At 48.6% G+C, this 19293-nt stretch overlaps 9 protein-coding genes across 9 annotated transcripts; 1 reads left to right on the top strand and 8 right to left on the bottom strand.

The window, feature by feature from the left end:
* Positions 1-194: 194 nt before the first annotated feature.
* Positions 195-1293, bottom strand: BKA67DRAFT_234938 (uncharacterized protein). Its single transcript, XM_046095653.1, has 2 exons — positions 799-1293; positions 195-724 (listed from the first exon to the last, which is right to left on the bottom strand). Exons 1-2 carry the CDS (start codon positions 1146-1148, stop codon positions 460-462), a joined length of 615 nt encoding a protein of 204 aa, XP_045959642.1. The 5' UTR covers positions 1149-1293; the 3' UTR covers positions 195-459.
* A 782-nt stretch (positions 1294-2075) lies between these two features.
* Positions 2076-3614, bottom strand: BKA67DRAFT_515943 (major facilitator superfamily domain-containing protein; the record flags this gene model as incomplete). Its single annotated transcript, XM_046097768.1, has 3 exons — positions 2076-3065; positions 3140-3427; positions 3492-3614. The coding sequence occupies 3 exons, from the start codon at positions 3612-3614 to the stop codon at positions 2076-2078; spliced, it is 1401 nt and encodes a 466-aa protein (XP_045959641.1).
* A 349-nt stretch (positions 3615-3963) lies between these two features.
* Positions 3964-6321, bottom strand: BKA67DRAFT_560479 (uncharacterized protein). Its single transcript, XM_046102463.1, has 3 exons — positions 6299-6321; positions 6034-6233; positions 3964-5924 (listed from the first exon to the last, which is right to left on the bottom strand). Exons 2-3 carry the CDS (start codon positions 6062-6064, stop codon positions 4435-4437), a joined length of 1521 nt encoding a protein of 506 aa, XP_045959640.1. The 5' UTR covers positions 6065-6233; positions 6299-6321; the 3' UTR covers positions 3964-4434.
* On the bottom strand, positions 6213-6510 carry BKA67DRAFT_560477 (uncharacterized protein). Its single transcript, XM_046102462.1, has one exon. The coding sequence runs from the start codon at positions 6416-6418 to the stop codon at positions 6257-6259; it is 162 nt and encodes a 53-aa protein (XP_045959639.1). The 5' UTR covers positions 6419-6510; the 3' UTR covers positions 6213-6256.
* A 965-nt stretch (positions 6511-7475) lies between these two features.
* BKA67DRAFT_534303 (uncharacterized protein) lies at positions 7476-9257 on the top strand (the record flags this gene model as incomplete). The annotated part of the gene is made up of 3 exons (XM_046099844.1): positions 7476-7498; positions 7685-7744; positions 8198-9257. 3 exons carry the CDS (start codon positions 7476-7478, stop codon positions 9255-9257), a joined length of 1143 nt encoding a protein of 380 aa, XP_045959638.1.
* Positions 9258-9705: 448 nt separating this feature from the next.
* BKA67DRAFT_591762 (peptidase M24, structural domain-containing protein) lies at positions 9706-12660 on the bottom strand (the record flags this gene model as incomplete). The annotated part of the gene is made up of 2 exons (XM_046104758.1): positions 9706-10904; positions 12621-12660. 2 exons carry the CDS (start codon positions 12658-12660, stop codon positions 9706-9708), a joined length of 1239 nt encoding a protein of 412 aa, XP_045959637.1.
* Positions 12562-15075, bottom strand: BKA67DRAFT_602874 (uncharacterized protein). The gene is made up of 4 exons (XM_046105338.1): positions 14534-15075; positions 14259-14476; positions 13469-14067; positions 12562-13411 (listed from the first exon to the last, which is right to left on the bottom strand). Exons 1-4 carry the CDS (start codon positions 14914-14916, stop codon positions 12812-12814), a joined length of 1800 nt encoding a protein of 599 aa, XP_045959636.1. The 5' UTR covers positions 14917-15075; the 3' UTR covers positions 12562-12811.
* Positions 15076-15821: 746 nt separating this feature from the next.
* BKA67DRAFT_657317 (uncharacterized protein) lies at positions 15822-16171 on the bottom strand (the record flags this gene model as incomplete). The annotated part of the gene is made up of 3 exons (XM_046107093.1): positions 15822-15938; positions 15996-16091; positions 16148-16171. 3 exons carry the CDS (start codon positions 16169-16171, stop codon positions 15822-15824), a joined length of 237 nt encoding a protein of 78 aa, XP_045959635.1.
* A 1730-nt stretch (positions 16172-17901) lies between these two features.
* On the bottom strand, positions 17902-19063 carry BKA67DRAFT_675389 (uncharacterized protein; the record flags this gene model as incomplete). The annotated part of the gene is made up of 4 exons (XM_046108779.1): positions 17902-18394; positions 18426-18659; positions 18764-18827; positions 18894-19063. The coding sequence occupies 4 exons, from the start codon at positions 19061-19063 to the stop codon at positions 18068-18070; spliced, it is 795 nt and encodes a 264-aa protein (XP_045959634.1). The 3' UTR covers positions 17902-18067.
* Positions 19064-19293: the final 230 nt, after the last annotated feature.

Genomic DNA, 19293 nt, shown 5'->3' with positions numbered 1-19293 from the left:
TGACAAAGAGTTGTCCCTGTTGAACTCAAAAAAAAAAAAAAAAAAAAAAAGGTTCTCTCACTGCAGAGATTAACACTGAACCCTACACCCGAACTAATAGACCGATACACAATAATTACTTCGTTGCGCTTTGGAATTATTAAGTCGCTTCGAGGCCAACAACAAGATAATATATATTCGCACTTGCTGTAATCGGGGATCCGAACAAATAAATTCGTATTATCATAGGTACTAGGCGGAAAACGTGTATATTTGTAGTCCTCCATAACGACTATCACGCCGCAAGTCAAACCCCGCGAAGAAGCACATTTCCGTATTTTTCACCATTATCGTTCCCTTCCAGGTATACTCAAATCCACATTCTAGTCCATCCCACCCGAAAGATGAGTGACGCCGCAGATGGCATTCCAGCCACCAACGATTGTCTGATTGGCAGCCACGAAAGTCTCTGGCTTCAGCCTACAAACTCATTAGCATGGTGGTCATTGGCACACACACAGACAGAACGTACAGGTCATTGTAGCAGGTGCAGAGCGAGCCAGTCTGGCCTCCCACTATACCCGTCATCAGCAAACAAACCCGAAGCGCTCTCGACAAAACACCCTGGATACTCACCGTACTTGACGAAGAAGCTCGAGCCCGAAGGCGCAGCATTGCACGTGTACTGGCACTTGAACTGAGCATAGGCGAAGCCCGTCTCCTTGGGCTCAAAGACGCCGTAAGTCTGAAGGTTGCCCACAGAGTTAGTGAACCATGGAGGTTTGACGGAACCACGGGAAGAAATCACGGGATACTCACATAGGTGGCAGCGACGTGCTGGCTGCCCCAGACGGGATCGGGTTGCCAGCCAGAGTCGGCTGCATTTGCGGTTGGCGCGGCCGGGGCGTAGTTGATGGTGTAGCCGGCCGTGACGACGGGTGCGCCGGTGGTACACGGCACGACGAGGTCATTACCGACGCCATCGGCGGGCGCTGGGAAGGCTGAGGCGAGAGTGAAGAGGACCGCGGAGGCGATGGTGAGCTTAATAATTGCGGCCATTGCCACGATAATTTCTTGTTCTGTTTTGGCGTGCGGGGGGAGCTGTTGATATTAAAGTTCGTGGTTCCGTCAGTAGCACGTGGAAGACTATCGCTTGGCTGCCAATTCATGCAAAATTTCAAAGATTTGGAGTTGGAACTGGATCGGTGATTCCGAGTATTACAGAAAACTCTGGCAAGCACGCTCCCTTGCGAAAGGACAAGTTTTAGATTCTAGAATGACTTGTTAGATTGCGCGACGGTCCGCTACATAAGAAGGACTAAACCATGCAGACTTAGGTTTGGAGGATAGTGGACTTGAGTTCTGGAAGTGCGTGACAATGACAACGAGATCTTTTAGATTTCAGAACAAGCAACCAAGCGACCATTACACTAATGTCATACAGGAGGCCACGAAGGATCCAATCCTAACGCCATGTGTAACGTGCTCGAGCCAGTGCTGAATCGCACACACGAATTTGCCGATTGACAGTCAAGTATTTCGCACGATTGCGCAAGTCCCTGTTCTCACCTGTTCTTGTAGAGGTGTTCCAATATATATGAGATCGCTGCTGCGCGGAGTGGATGTAACCTCACTTCCGGGATACCACACGTTCAACGGAAGTTTGGGATGGACTAGCATTACTGGTTAGGATGCAATCAGGGTCAGGAACACCAAAAGCCAATAACGTCCTTCGGTGAGCAGAAGATGGTGCTCTAGCCCCTGACTAGGCTGTATACCCGCGAGGCCCCGCAGTGAATAGGCAAAATCCAATGCCCAAATACGGAATGGAACCTACCTTTCCAGAATTCCACCCTTCGCGTCGTAAAGTCGTAAAGAACGAACATGGCCGTAAAAATGCGTACTGTGAAATCCTGTTTCATTTTGGAGGTGACCAAAGTCCATTTAGCGCGGATACTCGCTTGCTCTGTGTCTATCTAGTAGGACATATGGCGACATGACTGAGGTTATCATCAACGACGTGGCAAAATTAGACCCTAGACTAATGTCTTTCATCAATTTTATACCCCAATTCGAGATGAACTCAATTTTTTATATCACGGCGGGGTCTCCTGATGCGAGTTATTGTCGTCTGCTTTCCGTATTCGTTCTTCTTCTCTCCATTGTGGGCCAAACTTAATCGCGGAGAAGACAACTGGACTGAACATGATCCAAATGCCTGCGATCGTCACCCCCAACCATCCAATGCCACCCGACCTGACTAATGGGGTCGCAAAGGCAGTTCCGCCGGCGCCCATCCAGCACCGGGCCAGGTTCATTGCCGCGGATGCTGTCCCCGGCTTTTCACGGTTCAGGTCCATAACCAAGTTACTGAAGCCAGAAAACGAGCTCGCACTTCCAAAGCACTCGAAGAAGAGGAACATCAGCGTGACCGCTATGTGCTTCCCACTCTGCAAGGTCCAGGTGTAGCCTAGTAGGCAGACGCTACACATAACCAGTGCGGGAATGCTGATCTGGAGGCGTGCGACCTCGATGGGGAAGCGAGCCAGGTCTTGTTGTTTTTGGGTCGATATTTCCAAACCGATGAGCTTTGCGTGACGACGAAAGTTCCAATCGAGGAGCCGCCCCGTCAGAAGAGTCGACGTTGCTGTCCCGAACCCGGATGCCAAGAAACAAAGACTGATGTGGAGCGTGTCGAAGCCATATTTCTCTTCCAGCTGGTCCGTGAATGTAGACAGAACCATGTACGAGCTTGCGTAGATAAAGCCGCTGTACAGCAGCAGGAGACCTGTTTCTTTCTCGCGGAATAACTTAAGGGATTTCAGCGGGTTTAAACGAGCACCTCGGGGTCCCGTCCTTGGCTTTGACTGGTGTGTCGCAGAAATTTCATCTTGTTTTGAGCGTCGCAGGTACTCGAGCAACGACATATTCCAATATGAAGTTGGTGTAGATCCATTTCCGACGATTCTTCGGCATGTTTCTGGGAGGAAGGCCGCAGAAACTATCCACACGATCGAAGCGTAGATGGCGAGAAACCAGAAGATGGAGCTCACGCCCAGGTATTGACTCAGTAAGCCACCAATAACCTATATACCCATACCGCATCTTGTAAGCTCCTGTCCAAGGTCATTTAAGTAAACTAGGCACGTGGAAAACTTACGGGTCCTAGAGAAGGGCCAAGCATCCAACCCATCTGGACGTATGATGTGTAACGTCCTCGTTCTGCAGAAGTGACAATGTCTGACACTGTTGCAAGAGAGAGTGCGATCGTGCCGCTGCTTCCAGCACTTTGAACACATCTCATCGCGAGTAAGAGGGCATAGTTGCGCCTAAAGGCAGCTCCAATACTGCCAGCAATAAATATCAGGAGAGAGACGAGAAGTGCTGGTCTTCGACCGGTCTCATCAGACAGATTGCCGACAAAAGATGGCGCAATGCCTTGAATGATCTGTTGGATCGAGCGTCATTAGCGTTCTTCTGGCCTTGACTTCTTCATATCTTAACCTGCTTACCAGGTACACAGTGATAGTGAGATTGATTTCGGTAATGGATACGTTCAACTCCCTCGCCAACTCAGTGATCACCGGATAATATATGCTTGCCGTTAGAGGAGGAAGCAGTGTAGTTAAGGCCATAATAAGGACAATGAACGTCTTTTGGGTTGGTGAAAACTGTGAATAAGGGATATTGGCCTGAAAGACGTCACCGCTCGTTTCTTGTCTGTTGCTTGGGGCTTTCTCGGCGTCTGCATCGTCTGTAGATATGGAAACATTTCTCCCTGGCTGCCCAGGTGGGACGAGCTGACCAGTGCCATTGACTAAGCTGGGTTGTTGAGGACTATCGTATATTGAATCTATAGTTATTTCTTTGCCGGCAGACATGATTTTATTGCATATCCCTGTGCTGCCAATTTCAAGGAAGCACAACGCACGGGCAATGTCAAAAGATATCGAGGAGCAAAAAAATAAATAATGAAACTTTGATGGCTCGATTTCGAGATTGTTTAAAACACACATAACTATCCAGGGAGAAAGAAAAAAAGATGCGCAACTTATATTTAGCAATGCTGCGCATCATATCGGTGGTCCTCCGAGATTGGATGCGGTCTTCCGGCCGATGGCTGTTAGTACTGAATGTGGGACCATGCCGTCTTAAAACACAAGATGTTCCATGAAAAAGATATTCGATCAGTGTCAATCACTAAAACAGGATTTTCCGACGACTTAATGCCAACGTTCTGTCTATCAGAATTAAATCTGCTAAAACATATACCAAGTTGGCATAAAACATCAGCCTTCCAAGAGTGTCGTTCCTTTCTTCATATATGAAACGACAAAGCAATCAACGAGTGCCAAGTTTCCACTTGCTGACTTCATCTGCGTCTTAATATAAAGCATCATATGCATAGAGGTTTGTGCAACATTTAAAGAGGATTTTGACTTTGGACTTGGGCTATCATAGGGCCGGTTCCTGGAAGTGGTTTACCAAGAAATCGTATTCGTTCAGGAAGTATCCATTAAGCGTATCATCGCCAAACAAGTCACCACGATATCCTTGATTGGGTTCCGACGCTTGGAAAGTATGTGGAAAGCCCGGTGCATCGTTAAAGATTGTATCTGTCATGGGAAAGTTCCGTTCTAGAGCGTTCTCAAGGCAATCCTTAATAACAATCAAGAGGTGCCGGGGATGCATCGTTTTCGACACGCTCCGCAGTACATTCATCAATTGAGACATGAGACGCTGAATCTCCTGAACGTTCATCTGGAAGGCGTTGGAGAACCGGGTTGACATCTTGAGCAGAAACACCACGGCGAAAGCAATCATAACGTGGAAATAGGTCGGCAAGCCGTTAAGAAAGGACTGAATTTCCGTATCTGAGACAACCGCTCGCAGTATAGACACAGCAGAAAGTATGGCGGAATTTGCAAGCTCGTACAACTCCATATCTGTATCCCAAGATTTTGGCTGGGCTTGGTTGGAACTTTGTCCTCGAAGAGCATGAGAAAAGAGGTATAGCTTTGCGAAATGGTATTGGATACTAACGCCCTTGCGGGGGTAGTTGCCAACGTGAGCGTTTGGAGTGAACCGTTCCCCCCATTCAACACGCAGGTTGTCGAGAGCAATGCTGAAGCGCCTGACTTTGGGAATGTCGTCATCAGAGAGGGCGCGGTCGACATCTGCGCCGAAGGTGTCATAGACGTTCGTACAGACGCTCCAGCGTAGTACCTGGCTTACCAACCTTGCATCGTCTTCTTTGGCATGTTTACATGTCAGAAACTTCCGCACATCCCGAATAGCCTCGCATTCTCGCGTGATGGGCGGTCTACCATATGGAATAGACAGGTGATGATCACAAGCATACACCAGATAATACAAGCGTGCCCGCGAGTAATGCTCTCGGTCACCCTGTAGAGCTTTGGAGAAGCTCCTGTATAACTGTAATTCCGTGGCTATGCGAACTGCAAGAGACACCAACGATGAGGACAGGTCACTCATCCAGAAAGCGCCAATACAAAGTGCCCGAACATCATCAACCACATTCGTCTTGGAAAAGCTCATTGCTGCACTCAGGCCAATAAACTCTCTGTAGAGCGACTCGTAGTCAGCAGAGGCTGAATGGAGTGCACCAATCGCACAGACAACAGTACCAAGTATGGGTGATTTGTGCTGTATCTCCTCGAACGTAGCGTTGCTGTAGTCGCCAAGGGGACCATACAGGAAGTGATCTAGACGGTCTTGATAAACTCGTTGGTATTTCCGGGCGTTTTCAATTGTAATCACACCACGAGTGATTAAATCCCGAGATGGTCTTGATGGGATAGGAGCTGCAGATTGAATATAATGGCCAGGAAGAGTGCTGGGGCTCGATTCGAGATCAATGACAATCTTCAATCCCGTAGTTCCTTCCGCCGTAGTGTATGAGCTATCATAATGATCATCTTCGGCTAACGTTTGGTTAGTTGGTGTTGCGTTATTTGATCCCGGAACTAATGGCAATTCATGATTTGAACCAGAGTTCGCATTGGCCGAGACCCCAACTCTGTCCTCAAGTACCTTCATTCTCTGTTCCAATGCTCGCTTCCATCTAGGATGATTGATTGATTAGTCTTCGTAATCATGATGAGATGGTACCAGATTGCTCACGAGACGTCATTTTCAAGAAGCATTTGTAAACTTCGGTTCAAAGTGCAAGGTAGGCCGCGCTTTCTACAACGGTCACAAGGTGGTTTGGAATTCTTCAATGAACATCGGATCTAAGGTGGTGTCAGCATCGTCATTATTGCCAGATCCTTTGTTTTATGTGGCCGCCGTCAGTTACCTTCTGTTTGCGACATGCTTCACAGGCCGTGATCCTGCGCGTAATTTCAGGTGGCCTGGAGTCTGCTCCTACACGTTGAGACCGATAAGCAGTTGCCGATTGACCTTCATCCTCGGACATTTTGTCAATACACTTTTGCCCCGAAACGTACTTAGCATCGAATCCCTGGTAATTCTCTTGATAAAGGTTGAATTCAAGGGTCAAGCGTTGCAAAGTGCGTGGAACAGGGTGTGAGGGGCCTAGGCACCGGCGTCGGCTCCGGCATTGACTAGACCATCGGCGAAGGACCGAGTTTCTAAAACACTGATATTTGGATTGTTCAATGACCGGCTGTCTCTTATTGGTAATAGCAGGTCTCCCACGGCTTTTCGACAACCCTGCAATCCTAATTTATTGGTAACTATTCCGTGTGGCCTTGTTCTAATTGCCTGCCGGACATATCACGACCAGTTCATAGCTGCTTCGTTGCGATGCAGTCATCAACTTTCCATTAGCGCTATGCTACAAGAGTTAGTATTACCAACAGTGTTACTGCTCTGTCACAAAGCATGCTATGATACTATAGCTGCACCTAGACAGACGAGAATTTTTGCTACAGAAGCAATGCACTATTCTCACAGAGGTCAAAAGTTTTGCGAAGTTCGAAGAATACATATTGCAAACACGTGAGAATGACGTGTAGAAACTGCTCCTGTATCAAGGAGCGCTGATTTAGTGGGCGATGCACTACCTTAAATTAGCTCCTTACAGTCATTTATCGCTGTGGCTTTATGCGTGCCAACTGCTCTACGGTTACACTGACATCGGGTTAGCGTTAGTGGCTCTCACGCCGATTGACTCTATATTGTAGCAACATGTTTAATTTTGATCGTGATGGAATGTAGGCGGCACTTGTTTTAGGTCATGGCCATGCTTCTAACATGCTGACCCTTCCATAGATGCACGAATCCCGACCTTAGTCTAGTTTGATTGGTCTATCTGGGCCTGAATTCTTAACCACGAGTGTGGTGGAGTGGCACCATCGGTGTGTGCTCGGGATTTTCAGTCCTCCAGCGGATCGAAAGTCTCCCTCTGCAAAATATAAGTCGTTATTAGCATGGTCGGACTATGTAGTATGTAATTCTCTCGAGTAATTATCATGTTACTCATTAGAAGTGACACCTCCCCGTTCGCAACTATGCTGTTGCTGTCCGGAGTATCGTGTGTTATGCTGTGCTAATTGGCAAGCGCATATTCCCAAGGCATCCACGCAATCCACACCTGGATGACTCTCAAGATAATAGTAATATTGATGATACTTAAAGTGGTACAGAGGGTATAATCCATCTGCGTCTCCAGCCACGAGACCAGGAGCCGCATGTAGCTCATAGTATTGATTTAATCTAGTGTTTGGTGGAGCAACATCGTGTCGACATATGTCCAGGGTAAAGGCTGGCCACGGGAAATGTGAGTATTCTAATAAAACACATGGAACAGGTGTGACAATTCAAGAAACAAAAATAATCACAAATCGAAAGCTACATAGAAAATGCACCAACCAATCTGCATTTGGTGCCGAACCGAGCACGACTTAAACCAATATCGCTAGTTAGTGTATTGTGATTTGGAAGGTCCCATTGGGAGAAGACGAGCTCACAAAATACCCAGGCGATCCAGATTCTTTGAAGAGCCGAGATAGTAGCGGCGCTTTATCGTCCAAATAGAGCAGTCACAGGATGAACACGGCGAGGTTGGTGGCAAGACCAACAAGAGGCCGGTAATAGTGGATGAGTTCCATACAAAATCGAGAGACGGCCGTTATATTACCCACGTGTAGGCATTATTCCAACGTACAGAGACATTTGCTCGATCAGTGTAACATGACAACTCATAATGATTACCGATGCTAAAACCCCCCAGATCCAAACCCCACAACCCCTCTTGCACAGTCGTCTCGCAATACAACCCAGCAGGGACCCGTACAAACCCGAAACCATACGGCACGAAAGCTCGAATTCTGGGCCAACAGCAGAGCCACATGGCCAACCGCACGATATTTACTCGAGTATACTCCAAAAGCAGTGCAGCGCAACTCATCGCTGCCAAAGGTCCAAAAGGCACCTTATCCCACGGAGAGCTCCTCGCGGAGTTCCAGAAGCATGCCTATAAATCGAATCAAGAGGCCACGGCCTTGGTGTCGGTCAGCGATCGCATTATCGATACGGTGAAGCGTGCGTTGGATAAGCACTATACGAACGGCGAGTCTCCTGAAGATATCTGGATCGCCTTTATCGAAACCCCAACCAAGACACCTCCCGGAGTCCACGCTGCAAATGGTTTGGCAAAGGAATCTGGGTTTCCGAGGCCAAATCTGTTTTGCCACGAATATATTTTTGAATGGGCTATACCTGAGGAGTATGTGTTACATACAGTCTCCCTGCAGATCTTGATGGATCGTGGGCTTGATTGGGAGAAGTACTCCACTCAAAATCGTCCTTTGTCGACCAAAGACCTACGACACCAAATTGCCAATGAACTCCAGCATACAAGTTCTGTGTGTAGCTCGTGGGATGTTGGTATCGTATTGGCCTCTTTCGCACGATTATTCGGTGCTAGAGCCCCTCTCAGCTGGATTGCTTACCAGCTTTTTTATGATTGTGTGTGGACAGAAATGGATCCTGAGCAACAGGTCGTAAGACTCAAGTTTGCTAATGAAAATATCGAAATTGTTGACTTCGAGTTCTTTTGTGACTTGGATGATGGGGTTGATACTGCTTTGAATGATTGGTGGCTTGCGGATACAAGTTTCTTCCTAAGACACAAAGCCTTTGAGGACTGGAGAGTTGCCATGCTCTGTGATACGAATAATTTCTGTGAGAGTTGGCACGACGTTGACGTTGGTGATACAGTTGGGAAGATTTTATGGGATGAAGCGCTCAAGGCAACTATCGAGGCAGAAGCTGTGATGATGGGTTTATAGGAGAAGTCTGTTGTTCTCTTTGCTCTGGCTCCAATTTCGTTTTAGTATGCGCCGGTAGTGTTGATTCGAGTAAGTTTGACCTGAAAGCGGTCCTGTGAGAACAGAACGCCTAAGGGCTGTGACATCGAATTTCGTCAATCGCCATGTACGGGACTGAAAGTTGATAGTGTAGAAGTTGCATCATCATTCCTACGATACTGCCAAAGCTATCACAATGAGGTATTGCAGGCAAAAGCGCACCTCATCAAAAAGCATATATACTAGCGAGCAAACCCCAACGGCGCTTGCCTTCCACTTATTCGAATTCTGTTTATGAAAAATGTGAGCATATAACGATATACATCAAATTTCGCATTCAAAGGAAGTATTGTGAGCGCAAGAACTACAACAATCTGTATGTGATGGCAGCGCGAGTCCATGTGTATTCGGAAAAACAGCAGTCCACCAATCATGGATTCCAAGGAGACGAAGCTCTGTGACCTGTCAAGGGCTCACCTCCTTCCTCGGTGACCAAAATTGGATCTTCGAGTCTCACACCAAATCCAACCTTGCGGCCAACCTCTGCAGCCTGCTCCGTCGTCACATAGATACCCGGCTCGTTAGTCACAACTTCTCCAACCTTCAACTTTTCCGTGTTCGCACCGTTGAGATAAGGATGCTCGTGCATCTCCAGCCCCAGCCCGTGACCCAGTCGGTGCGTGTAGTAAGGACCATATCCGGCCGCCTTCACGGGAGATCTCGAGGCAGCATCGACATCGGAGCAAGTCTCGTTCGCCCACATGCGATTGAAGCCTTCCGACTGAGCTTTATGGACGGTATCCCAAACGGCCATAAGGTCATCGCTGACAGTTACGCCATTCGGCAGAAATGTTCGCGTTACGTCGCTGCCATATCCGTGCAACTCCGAGCCAATATCCATGAGGACGAATTCGCCCTCGCTGAGCGTCTTCCCGTGCTTGCCACCATGTGGGTAAGCAGCTTGATCACCGAATAGCACGATGGCCCAAAAGCCATTGCCTACACCACCGCGCTTGAAAAGATTATGCCCGACTGTCGTGAGAGTTTCCTGCGTAACATCCAGGGACAAGCAAGACTGTATCGAGCGGATGAGCTGAAGTGTGTACGAGTTGATCCCTCGCAAGATCATAATTTCTGCCTCTGTCTTGACGGCCCGCAGCGATTGGATGGTCTCGGACATGGGTACGACCTCAACGCCAGCCTTCTGCAGTCCCGCCGCGATCATGTATCTTGTATGCTCATCAATCATGATTTTTGAGAAACCGGTTGCCGTGGCCAGGACCTCGTATGGTGATTCTTCCTCAGCCCATGCTATCACCTTCTTGTCCTTGTAGATCATATCCAGATTCGCGATGCGGCCAGCTTCAAACGTGGGTACCAGGTATGAGAACTGCGCCTCCTTGTCCAGGATCACAAGGAAAGGCCGCTCCGATAGCTCAAAGGTATCGGAGATGTTGGCATAATACGCTGTTGAGGCAGATGGCTCCGCGATGAATGCATCAACTCCAGCATCTTTGAGTGCGCTGGCTAGGCGATCCTGGCGCTCGAAGAATTCTGAGCGCTCGATAGGATCAACGGCCAGAAGCGCCGTGTGCGGTTCCAACAGGTTCCAAGCGCATGATTCGAGTGCTGACACGGACGTTCCTTGCGTAGAAGAGGTGTACAATTTATGAACGACCATCAACAAGTTGATAGACACGAAGCCTAGAACGAACTTGAAAAACATGTTTCTGCACGACCCGGCGGCAACCCGGCATGGTCGAAGATGGCTGCCAACAGAGCCCGGTGTTGCTGCCTTCTCCGAACTAATTTGAGGGGACTCTAGCAGCGATTGCTGCTCGAGCTTTTCGGCACTTAGCGGTATTGGTGCCATCCTTTCAATATCCAAAGAAATGCAGAAGTGTCAATATGAGCTCGGTCGGTTGGAGACCTGCAATGTTTTAAAGGAGATCGCAAACGGAATCGCAAATACGCCGCGCCGGGTTAACGCTCCGCAGGGGAGCGACGCCCGCGACATGCCTAACTCGGTTACGGTGGTGTCGCTTATTTACTGAGTTCCGACCAACGTGATCGCATAGAGCAATGAACCAGCGTGGAGACGCTGTCATTCTTTGGAGACACTGAGAAGACAACCCAGATATTCTAGTAAATATAACTTTTAAAAAGAGATAATAAAGCTGGATAAAAAGAAACAGGGGATATGTATATGGCCCCTGAAGCACTTAACAGGAATTCAGGTGTGGTGGAGTTTATGAGTGTCAAACCTTGAAACGCGAGTGCCTCCCATAGTGCTCCACTATGCCCTTCGTTGGAGTGCTGTCCAGATGTGCCTCTATGATGAATATCGCACGACTCTCCACCGATCCTATTCAAGCCATCACTGAGTATATGGTGCCAAGACGACATCTTTCTTTTCCTTTAGTCATTTGACTAGTCAGAATTTTAGTTCGGCTTTTGTTGGCTGGATGCGATCCTACGTTGGTTGGTGCTCGTAACGGGACGCCTGCTCCCGCCACGTTGATCTGGTAGCTGCAGTCTGAGGACACTGCCATCATCACATGAGATGACATGGAAGTCAAGTTATTCCTTTTCTCTGAATTTCAAGATGTTGGTTGCATTTATAATGAGCCGTTTCGTACGTCTGTCGAAGCAATGACTCAATCGGTAGACTTGAATCTGTGACAGTTCCCTACTTCACATAGATACAGCGGCCCTCGATCATGCTCATTGAAATTACACATCCGTAGTGAAAGGATCAGTCCAGAGTTATACATTTATTTAGCATGGAAGCACCTTGGTTTCGTCACCCATGAGAAGTCAGAATCCGCGCATTCCCTCATCTAATAGTTAAAGATTATTGCGGATGTTATAGGAAGTGAGAGTAGTGAAATATATAGATGTCTTCAGGCTGGACGGGTAAGGATCTTCTTTGTGTTGTAACTTCTTTGAATGATAATTAGTCGTCGCCGTAACTTGACCAAGGCTTGTCTGCCTCTGGCCGATCATAACATTTGGAAAGCTCGGGAAGACATGCTCAAGAATGGAAGAGACAATACCGGGAACCCTTGTCTATCATGAGGTCGGACGTGCGACTACAAGTTTCACAGATCTTGACATGATCGAAACCTTTTGATACCAAGTCAAAAGGATTGTACGTTAGCCTTCTGCGAACATATAGGCTCGCATCGCCTGATAACCCCAGGCGATGGATGAACATGGAATATGGTCATGATGGCCATGTGATGCAAAAAGAGTATTCATAACTTTGGCATCGGTGTATCGAGATAGGCCCAGAATAGTTGCAGATGATATTGCTATTTAGCTGCTTATCTCAAAGTATTTTACAAAACCAGAAGGCATCAACCAAGTTGATCATCCCAATCATGACGCACTTGAGAAACCTATTATTAGTGCAAACTATCGAACTTAATACCGGTTAATGAGTTAATGTTAATCCTGCTGCGTGTACAAGTCGCCATCGTTAGATGCCTGTCATTAGTGCCGTTACGTCGGAACCAATCGATCTGCCGTCATGCTTAAGCACCAGGAGGAGGTGGCGGAGGCTGCTCTCCAGGTGGCGGAGGAGGTGCTTCGCCTGAAGGAGGCGGCGGGGGAGGTGCCGCACCACCAGCGTACTGCTGAATGAGGGCACTGAGATTGCCAGGCAACCCAGGAGGCGCACCCATGGCATTGCCGCCAGGAAGTCCGGGGGGAGCGCCCATTCCAGGAGCAGCACCATAGCCAGCGTAGCCGGGATAACCTGGGTAAGCTGAAGCTTGAGGCTGGGCCTGGGGTTGCGAGGCTTGCTGCCAAGGAGCAGCGCCGCCAGCGGTAGGTGCACCACTGTTGTAGCCCTGGCCGCCGCCGTAGTAGTCGTTGCCGGCTCGGTTGTCATCACGACGGGGACGATCACGCCAAGGTGCAGCGCCACCGTCGTTGCCAGCGCCGGCTTCGTTGTCACGGGAGCGCCAGGGAGCTGGGCCGCCAGTAGGTCCACGCTGCCAAGGCTTGACATTGTCACCGCCATTGGTACCGTTATTGTTGCTATTGGTGTTATTGCTGTTGTACGAACCGGGGCCGGCTTCAATACGAGCGGGTGGGTCGTTGGAGCCACCGCCAAGTTCTTGCATGAGTTGCTGGAGAATTGTTAGCATCACTTTCTCGTAAGATTAGGAAATCTGGAAACAACATACCTCGTACTCGTTGTCGATGGCGTCACCGCCGCCAATACGGCCGGCAGGAGCACGGCCAGGTGGACCATCGTTGCGCCAGCTGGCACCCTTCTGCCTGTCAGGACAATCGCGAGCCATATGACCAGCATTGCCACAGACGCGGCAGATGATGTTGGCAGTAAAGTTCTGCTTCTCAGGACAATCGTACTTGCGGTGTCCTATCTGACCGCAGTTCTGGCAGGCCTGGTTCTCATCGTCACGCAGAGTACCGTTGAGAGCAGCCAGCTCACGCAGCTGGTTGCGCTTGAGCTCGTTTTGTCCCTCAGGGATAGAAGCGGCCTGTGTGTATGAGTTAAGGCGGGACTTTTTGGGTATACCAGGAACATCTCCACTTACAGTCTCGATGATATTGTGAACCAGCTTCTTGGCCTTATTGACTTTCTCCTCAGTGTCTGCCATGATCAAACAGTGCAGATCCTCCTCCTGGTTGCTAGCATGAGCGGCATCAGATCGACCTTTGCCCTCCTTGACGGAGCCTTTACCACGGATGGCAATCTTGGCACCGGATTCTGTTTCCATTTTCTTGAGTGTGTTACCACGGGGGCCAATGAGTAAGCCAACTTTACAAAGGAGCTAGGTGTTAGTATCATGTGTGGTATCCAAAAAAGAAGGTAAGGGGGCAATGTTAGATGGATGTCAAACTTGTCTACAGCCTGGGTGCCATAGCTGCAGCGCATGGCCTGACAATACTCTGAACAAGGAAAAAGACGAGGGAACTTGGTTAGAAAGGTTAGAGGGTTAGTAATCTCACTGAAGTTAATCTCCGGATAGTCATTGACTGGCACATAGACCTTCTCCTGCGTCTTGGTGGGACGTCGGTAGTCCTGAGGTGGGTGGTAGTTAGGGATGGTCTTCATAGCCTTCTCGATCAGCTTGTGGCGCTCATCCTCGAGACGCTTGCGATAACGGTATTCCCTGGTGTTGACACGACGGCCGTAGTTGTCGTACTGGGGCGGAGGGGAGGGAGATCTACGAATCCGAGGTCAGCATGGACAGGTTCGCAATTGTAAGCAGAGCAAGACGAACCTGTCGCCATCAGCAGGGACGACATCGTCGATCCTGAGCTTCTGGCTGATTTCCTCGATACGCAGATGGAGTGTGTAGGCCTCGAGCTGTTCGCTAGTCATGTTTGCGACAATGGCCGTCGGAAGACCCATCAGGCCAGCGGCCTTGTTCTCCGAGGCATCACCCCATCGGTTGCGCTTCTTTCGGCGTCGTGGGCCATCGGCGTCGGTACGTGGTTCAGGGCTGCGACCGCGCTTCAGTTCACTGCCGCCATAGCTGTCGCCAGAGTCGCGATGGTCGCGAGAGTCGCGCGCAGGGGGTGCATCATCTTCATCAGCAAATCGGCGCTTATTTCCCAAGGGAATATTGTTAGAGCCGGTAATGCCCTGGTTTCTCCAAGACATGATGGTGGATAGTGTCGTCGTGGTCGACGGTTATCCGTTAGGTTCTGGGTTGTCTTGTCGGCGAAAGCTGATGGGTTGGAGAATAAGAACAAGGAGCAAAGAACAAGAACAAGAGCATTCATGCGCTGGGCGAATTCTCAAAAGTTTAGGTAGGCAGCTTTTGGGGGGCAACTGCCAGAGCATGGGCCAACGGCCACTAAAGCCATGTAAAGCTCACATATCATTGGTGCAGGCAGCACCCCACATCTTGAAACAGGGGACTTTGGAAGCGCCTACAGCATGCAGCAGCATACAGCATGCAGCCTAACGTTACAAGCTGAGGAGAGAAGAGGACAGAACGAGCATTTAATAACGTTAGTCTAGCATGCACAATCCATTCTTGTCCGCTGTCTCAGCCTTTGTCGGGTCCCAAAGGGTAAAGGTCAGGACCTGTTGTCTGTGTTTTGAAAACGTCCTCACACTTTCCCATAACTATGGAATCTGTGCTTCGCGATTCTAGCCTATTGTTCTTTCCTAAAATAAGAATTTCGCCATTTGACATTTTGCAGTAGCCATGGCAGAGCCGTAGAGTGCAGTGAAAATGAACAAGGCAGCGTTTGATTTGCTGAGCAGTTGTTTCTGCAAAGCAAAAGCGGTGTATTTTTTTTTCTTTCGGCTCGTTTCGCCTGCTGAACACCTGCCCGGCATTTGGTGATAAATTGACCTTTTCTATTTATACATCAGAGATGCACGTCAACTTGCCTCCTGTGAACGAACCCAATGCTGCCGCAAGCGGTGAATGGCAAGCTGCAACATCCTCATGGCTTCGTTAAATCATTGCCTTCTCTCAACCCCCCGCCATCCATCAGTTTGCAGACGCGGTCCAATTTGAGAAAGTTTCGGGGTCCAATTTCTGGGCAGCAGACCTAGAAGTCATTGGGCCAGCACTTCTCTTTGGGCCAGAGCTTGGAGTCGTGAGTACCAGCATGGACCTCAAGCTGGATCTTGTTGGTGTTGATGATCTCCTTACGACAGTTTTGGCACTGGCTGAATTAGTCTTGAAGTCTGGTGGGCAACCTCAGGGTTTTCCCGAGACTCACGATTGAAGTGGGCTTAGGCGCCTTTACAGGAAGGCCATTTGCCTTGACAGGTGCACGAGTGCCAGCTTTCTCAGCTGCCTTGTGCTCCTTGGTTCTCTGGGGTTGTGTAAGCATACAATATCTTGACGGTAACAGTATTATCGCTGGCTTACTCTGTCCTTCTTGCTGATAGGCATGATTGCTACTCGTGGGTCTAAGGGTCCTGTGGTTTGAATGTTTGACAAGATCAGGCCATGGGATATTAACTTAAGGTTGAGAAAAATTGCTTGGGTCGAGGCCTCTACTGTGATTGAACGCGCTAACCAAATACGGCAAGTCCTTATCTCCAGCAGAGCTCGATGGCCGCAATGAATTTTCTCGACATGTCAGCAAGAGCAAGAGCAAAAATAAGAACGCAATCAATTTTACACTTCGCGATCCGGTCATTCTGTATGGTCTAATCAAACCCGTACAAAATATCAGTGATTACTTATGATGGGTCCCCCAGGTATCCATCTGGGAACACCCGCGTAGGTAGTCCGGCAGTGAGACCCCGTTTCTTGCAAGCGGCGAGCAACTATACCAAATATCATGAAGAAGCCTATTTTCTTATTAGTATTTTCGGTGATCTTTACTGAAAGGTGCACGAGATAGGACGCTAGTCTCGCAGACCCATTTGCAAGTATGTTTAATTCGCGGATCTGGCAACCAAGTCTCATAGCAATATGCAGGGTGGCCACTGAATGAGCTGTCGATGGTTTGCATGATGCCGTCAGGAGTGTGACTCCTGACCTCGCCTACACCCATGAATATCGATCCTTGTACTCCATACAGATTGTAAGGGGACTTATCTGTTGTCCGAGTATTAAACATGTCGTCAAGAGACTCATATGTTACTCGGGTTCTACACAGGTTGTACGGGGACTTATCTGTTGATTGACTTTCATACATGATGGTGACGAGTGTCCTGTCTGTGGAGCTGAGCCGACGAGTGGAAAAGTACTAAAGATATGGTTTACATCAATCATTTTCCATGACACTCGCGCACTATACATATAAACTCTATAAACGATTGGGAGAACTTAGCTACCAAGGTATTAATGTTCACTCGGAGACAAAGAAAGTAGGAACGAACAACGTGACATAACGATCAGACTATCTATTCATTCATAAACAATTGTCATTGTACCTAAAGTTTTGCTGTCATGAGTACTAGCCTCGAACTTCCTTTTCTTGCATTTGAAGCATTTCACATCCTCCATCACGGGGTCAAGCACCATATACTGAGGCGCGCCGCAGCCGCCCCACGCGCTGTGTTGACTGCCGGTGGCTTCACAGCTGAATTTTGTGCTACGAATAATCCGTGCTCGGTTACAGATGGGACAGCGAATCTCTTGCTCTACTGCGCGACACATCTTGAGTTACCTGATAGGGATATTGGCTATATCTTGCCGGCTCCCGAGTTTTGGTCTTGGTCTGAAACGTCATATGTGCTTATTGTATAAGCAGTGGGGTTTGATATTTGAAGCGAAAGAAAAGAGATGAAAGAAGTATTCTCATTTTCGGGGCGAGGTTTTGTAGCCTTTCGGGTCAACGCGTCCAGTCACTGAGGTACGATTAGAACCTAGATGACATGGATTTGGGAGTGATTTCACCCATTTACTAACTGTTCATGGGTATGGTGCAAGTGGTGGGCAAAAAGAAAAGGTGCAAAAGCGCCACGACTGATTGTATCACATCTTTGGTATTGCAATGTGGAATCACCTCAATTATTTTGGAGCAGAGTATAAGTACCGAACGGAGAAGTTGATGGGAGAATGTAGGCTAGAACAGGTCAACACAGTTATGCCAGTCGGTGGTCCGTGCAAGTGAGATTTTACGAATTCTGTGTCTATAATAGTTAGACTGTTTTCAGTACATAGAAAGCCGCAGCGCACAAGTGTACAGTATTGTCATTCCTCGCATCATTCATTCCTACATGCATCATTCTGTATGTGCCCAAACCAATCTTCACGACTTCAAAAAGCCGATCATGCGTGCTATACTTGTAATCAATACTAAAACCCATCATTTCGTGATCCCCTAAGGCAACTTCAATAGGCCTTGCCCTCCAAGGCGGCCTTCACCTCCTTCTCGACGGCATCAAGACCAAGCTTGGCAAGCTCGTTCTTCATATATTGATGGGTGCGGAAACGGTACAGCGGTATGACAGGGTCAAGCATGCCATCTGGATCAGCGACATTCTGCCGAGCGTTGTGGCGGCTTTCATGAATGATGCGATAATTATGTTCATCGAGCTCGATGAGCTTCAGCTGAACAACAGGCTCGGCGCTGGATACAATACCACGCTCCTGATCGATCTTGTTGATGCTCTTGACTGCTTTGAAACCGCCGGAGATGTCGCTTCTCTCTTCGTACATCTCGAAGAAGGGCAAGCGAGGTTGGGCGTACACGACGGCAGAGACAGATGATGGGCGGCTTCATTCCGGTAACACGACGGAAGTCCTTGCTGCTCAGAATGTGAACCGGAATGGTGCATCTAGCATTTTTGTCCCAGATATACGGATCGTTCTTGTCTGGGGAAATCGACTGCTCAATTTCTCCACCGCCAAGACCCATGGATCCGTGACCAGGAATTGCAGGGCCACCGCCTCTCTGTTCGCAAAAAATTGAGAGAGTGGTCTCCTGTAAGATGTATCATTGGTACTCAAAGCAATCTGGAGGCGGAAAGTAAAGAGCCATAGTCGATTTACGTGACAGATTCCATAGTGGACGAGCGTGTAGCCTACAGAGAAGTCAGCGTCTTCAATCCTCTCATCCACAAGGAATGAACAACTACGGACAATCGAAGGGCTGATGACCGTTCAATAACAACTAAGACCTGTCAGGATGATTTTACTACTTATGTTGAATCATTACCTTGAGGAGGAAGCGATATCGTCGAGGTGAAGCTGATTCGGGACTACGACGTCATCTTGGACCTTGTGAACTTGGGAAAAACGCTTCAAACGACGAAACTTGGTGTTCAAGACTTCATTCTTGTGCTCGCCCGAGAGGAAATTCATGCCTCCGGCAAATATTTTGACCATGGAAGTTTGTGATGTAGTAAGCTGATTCACATGGCCTCCTTCTCTACATTTATGTTAGATTAGCTGACCTCGTCGACAGGTAGGGAACTGGTGGTTTTTACGATACATGGGCAGGAACAAACCGCCCTTGGCAGGCATCTGAGTATGCAGCTGCCCAACATGAGCTTAAACCTGGAACAGCGGAAACTTGCCAAGATCTGGAGGCAGCTGGGAGACACGTGTTGTCAGAG

The sequence above is a fragment of the Truncatella angustata genome (genome assembly GCF_020726525.1).
Source record: "Truncatella angustata strain MPI-SDFR-AT-0073 chromosome Unknown BKA67scaffold_3, whole genome shotgun sequence".
In the NCBI taxonomy this organism is placed as follows: Eukaryota; Fungi; Ascomycota; class Sordariomycetes; order Amphisphaeriales; family Sporocadaceae; genus Truncatella; species Truncatella angustata.
Note: the sequence above shows the minus strand (reverse complement) of the source record. Positions and strands in the feature narration are given on the sequence as shown.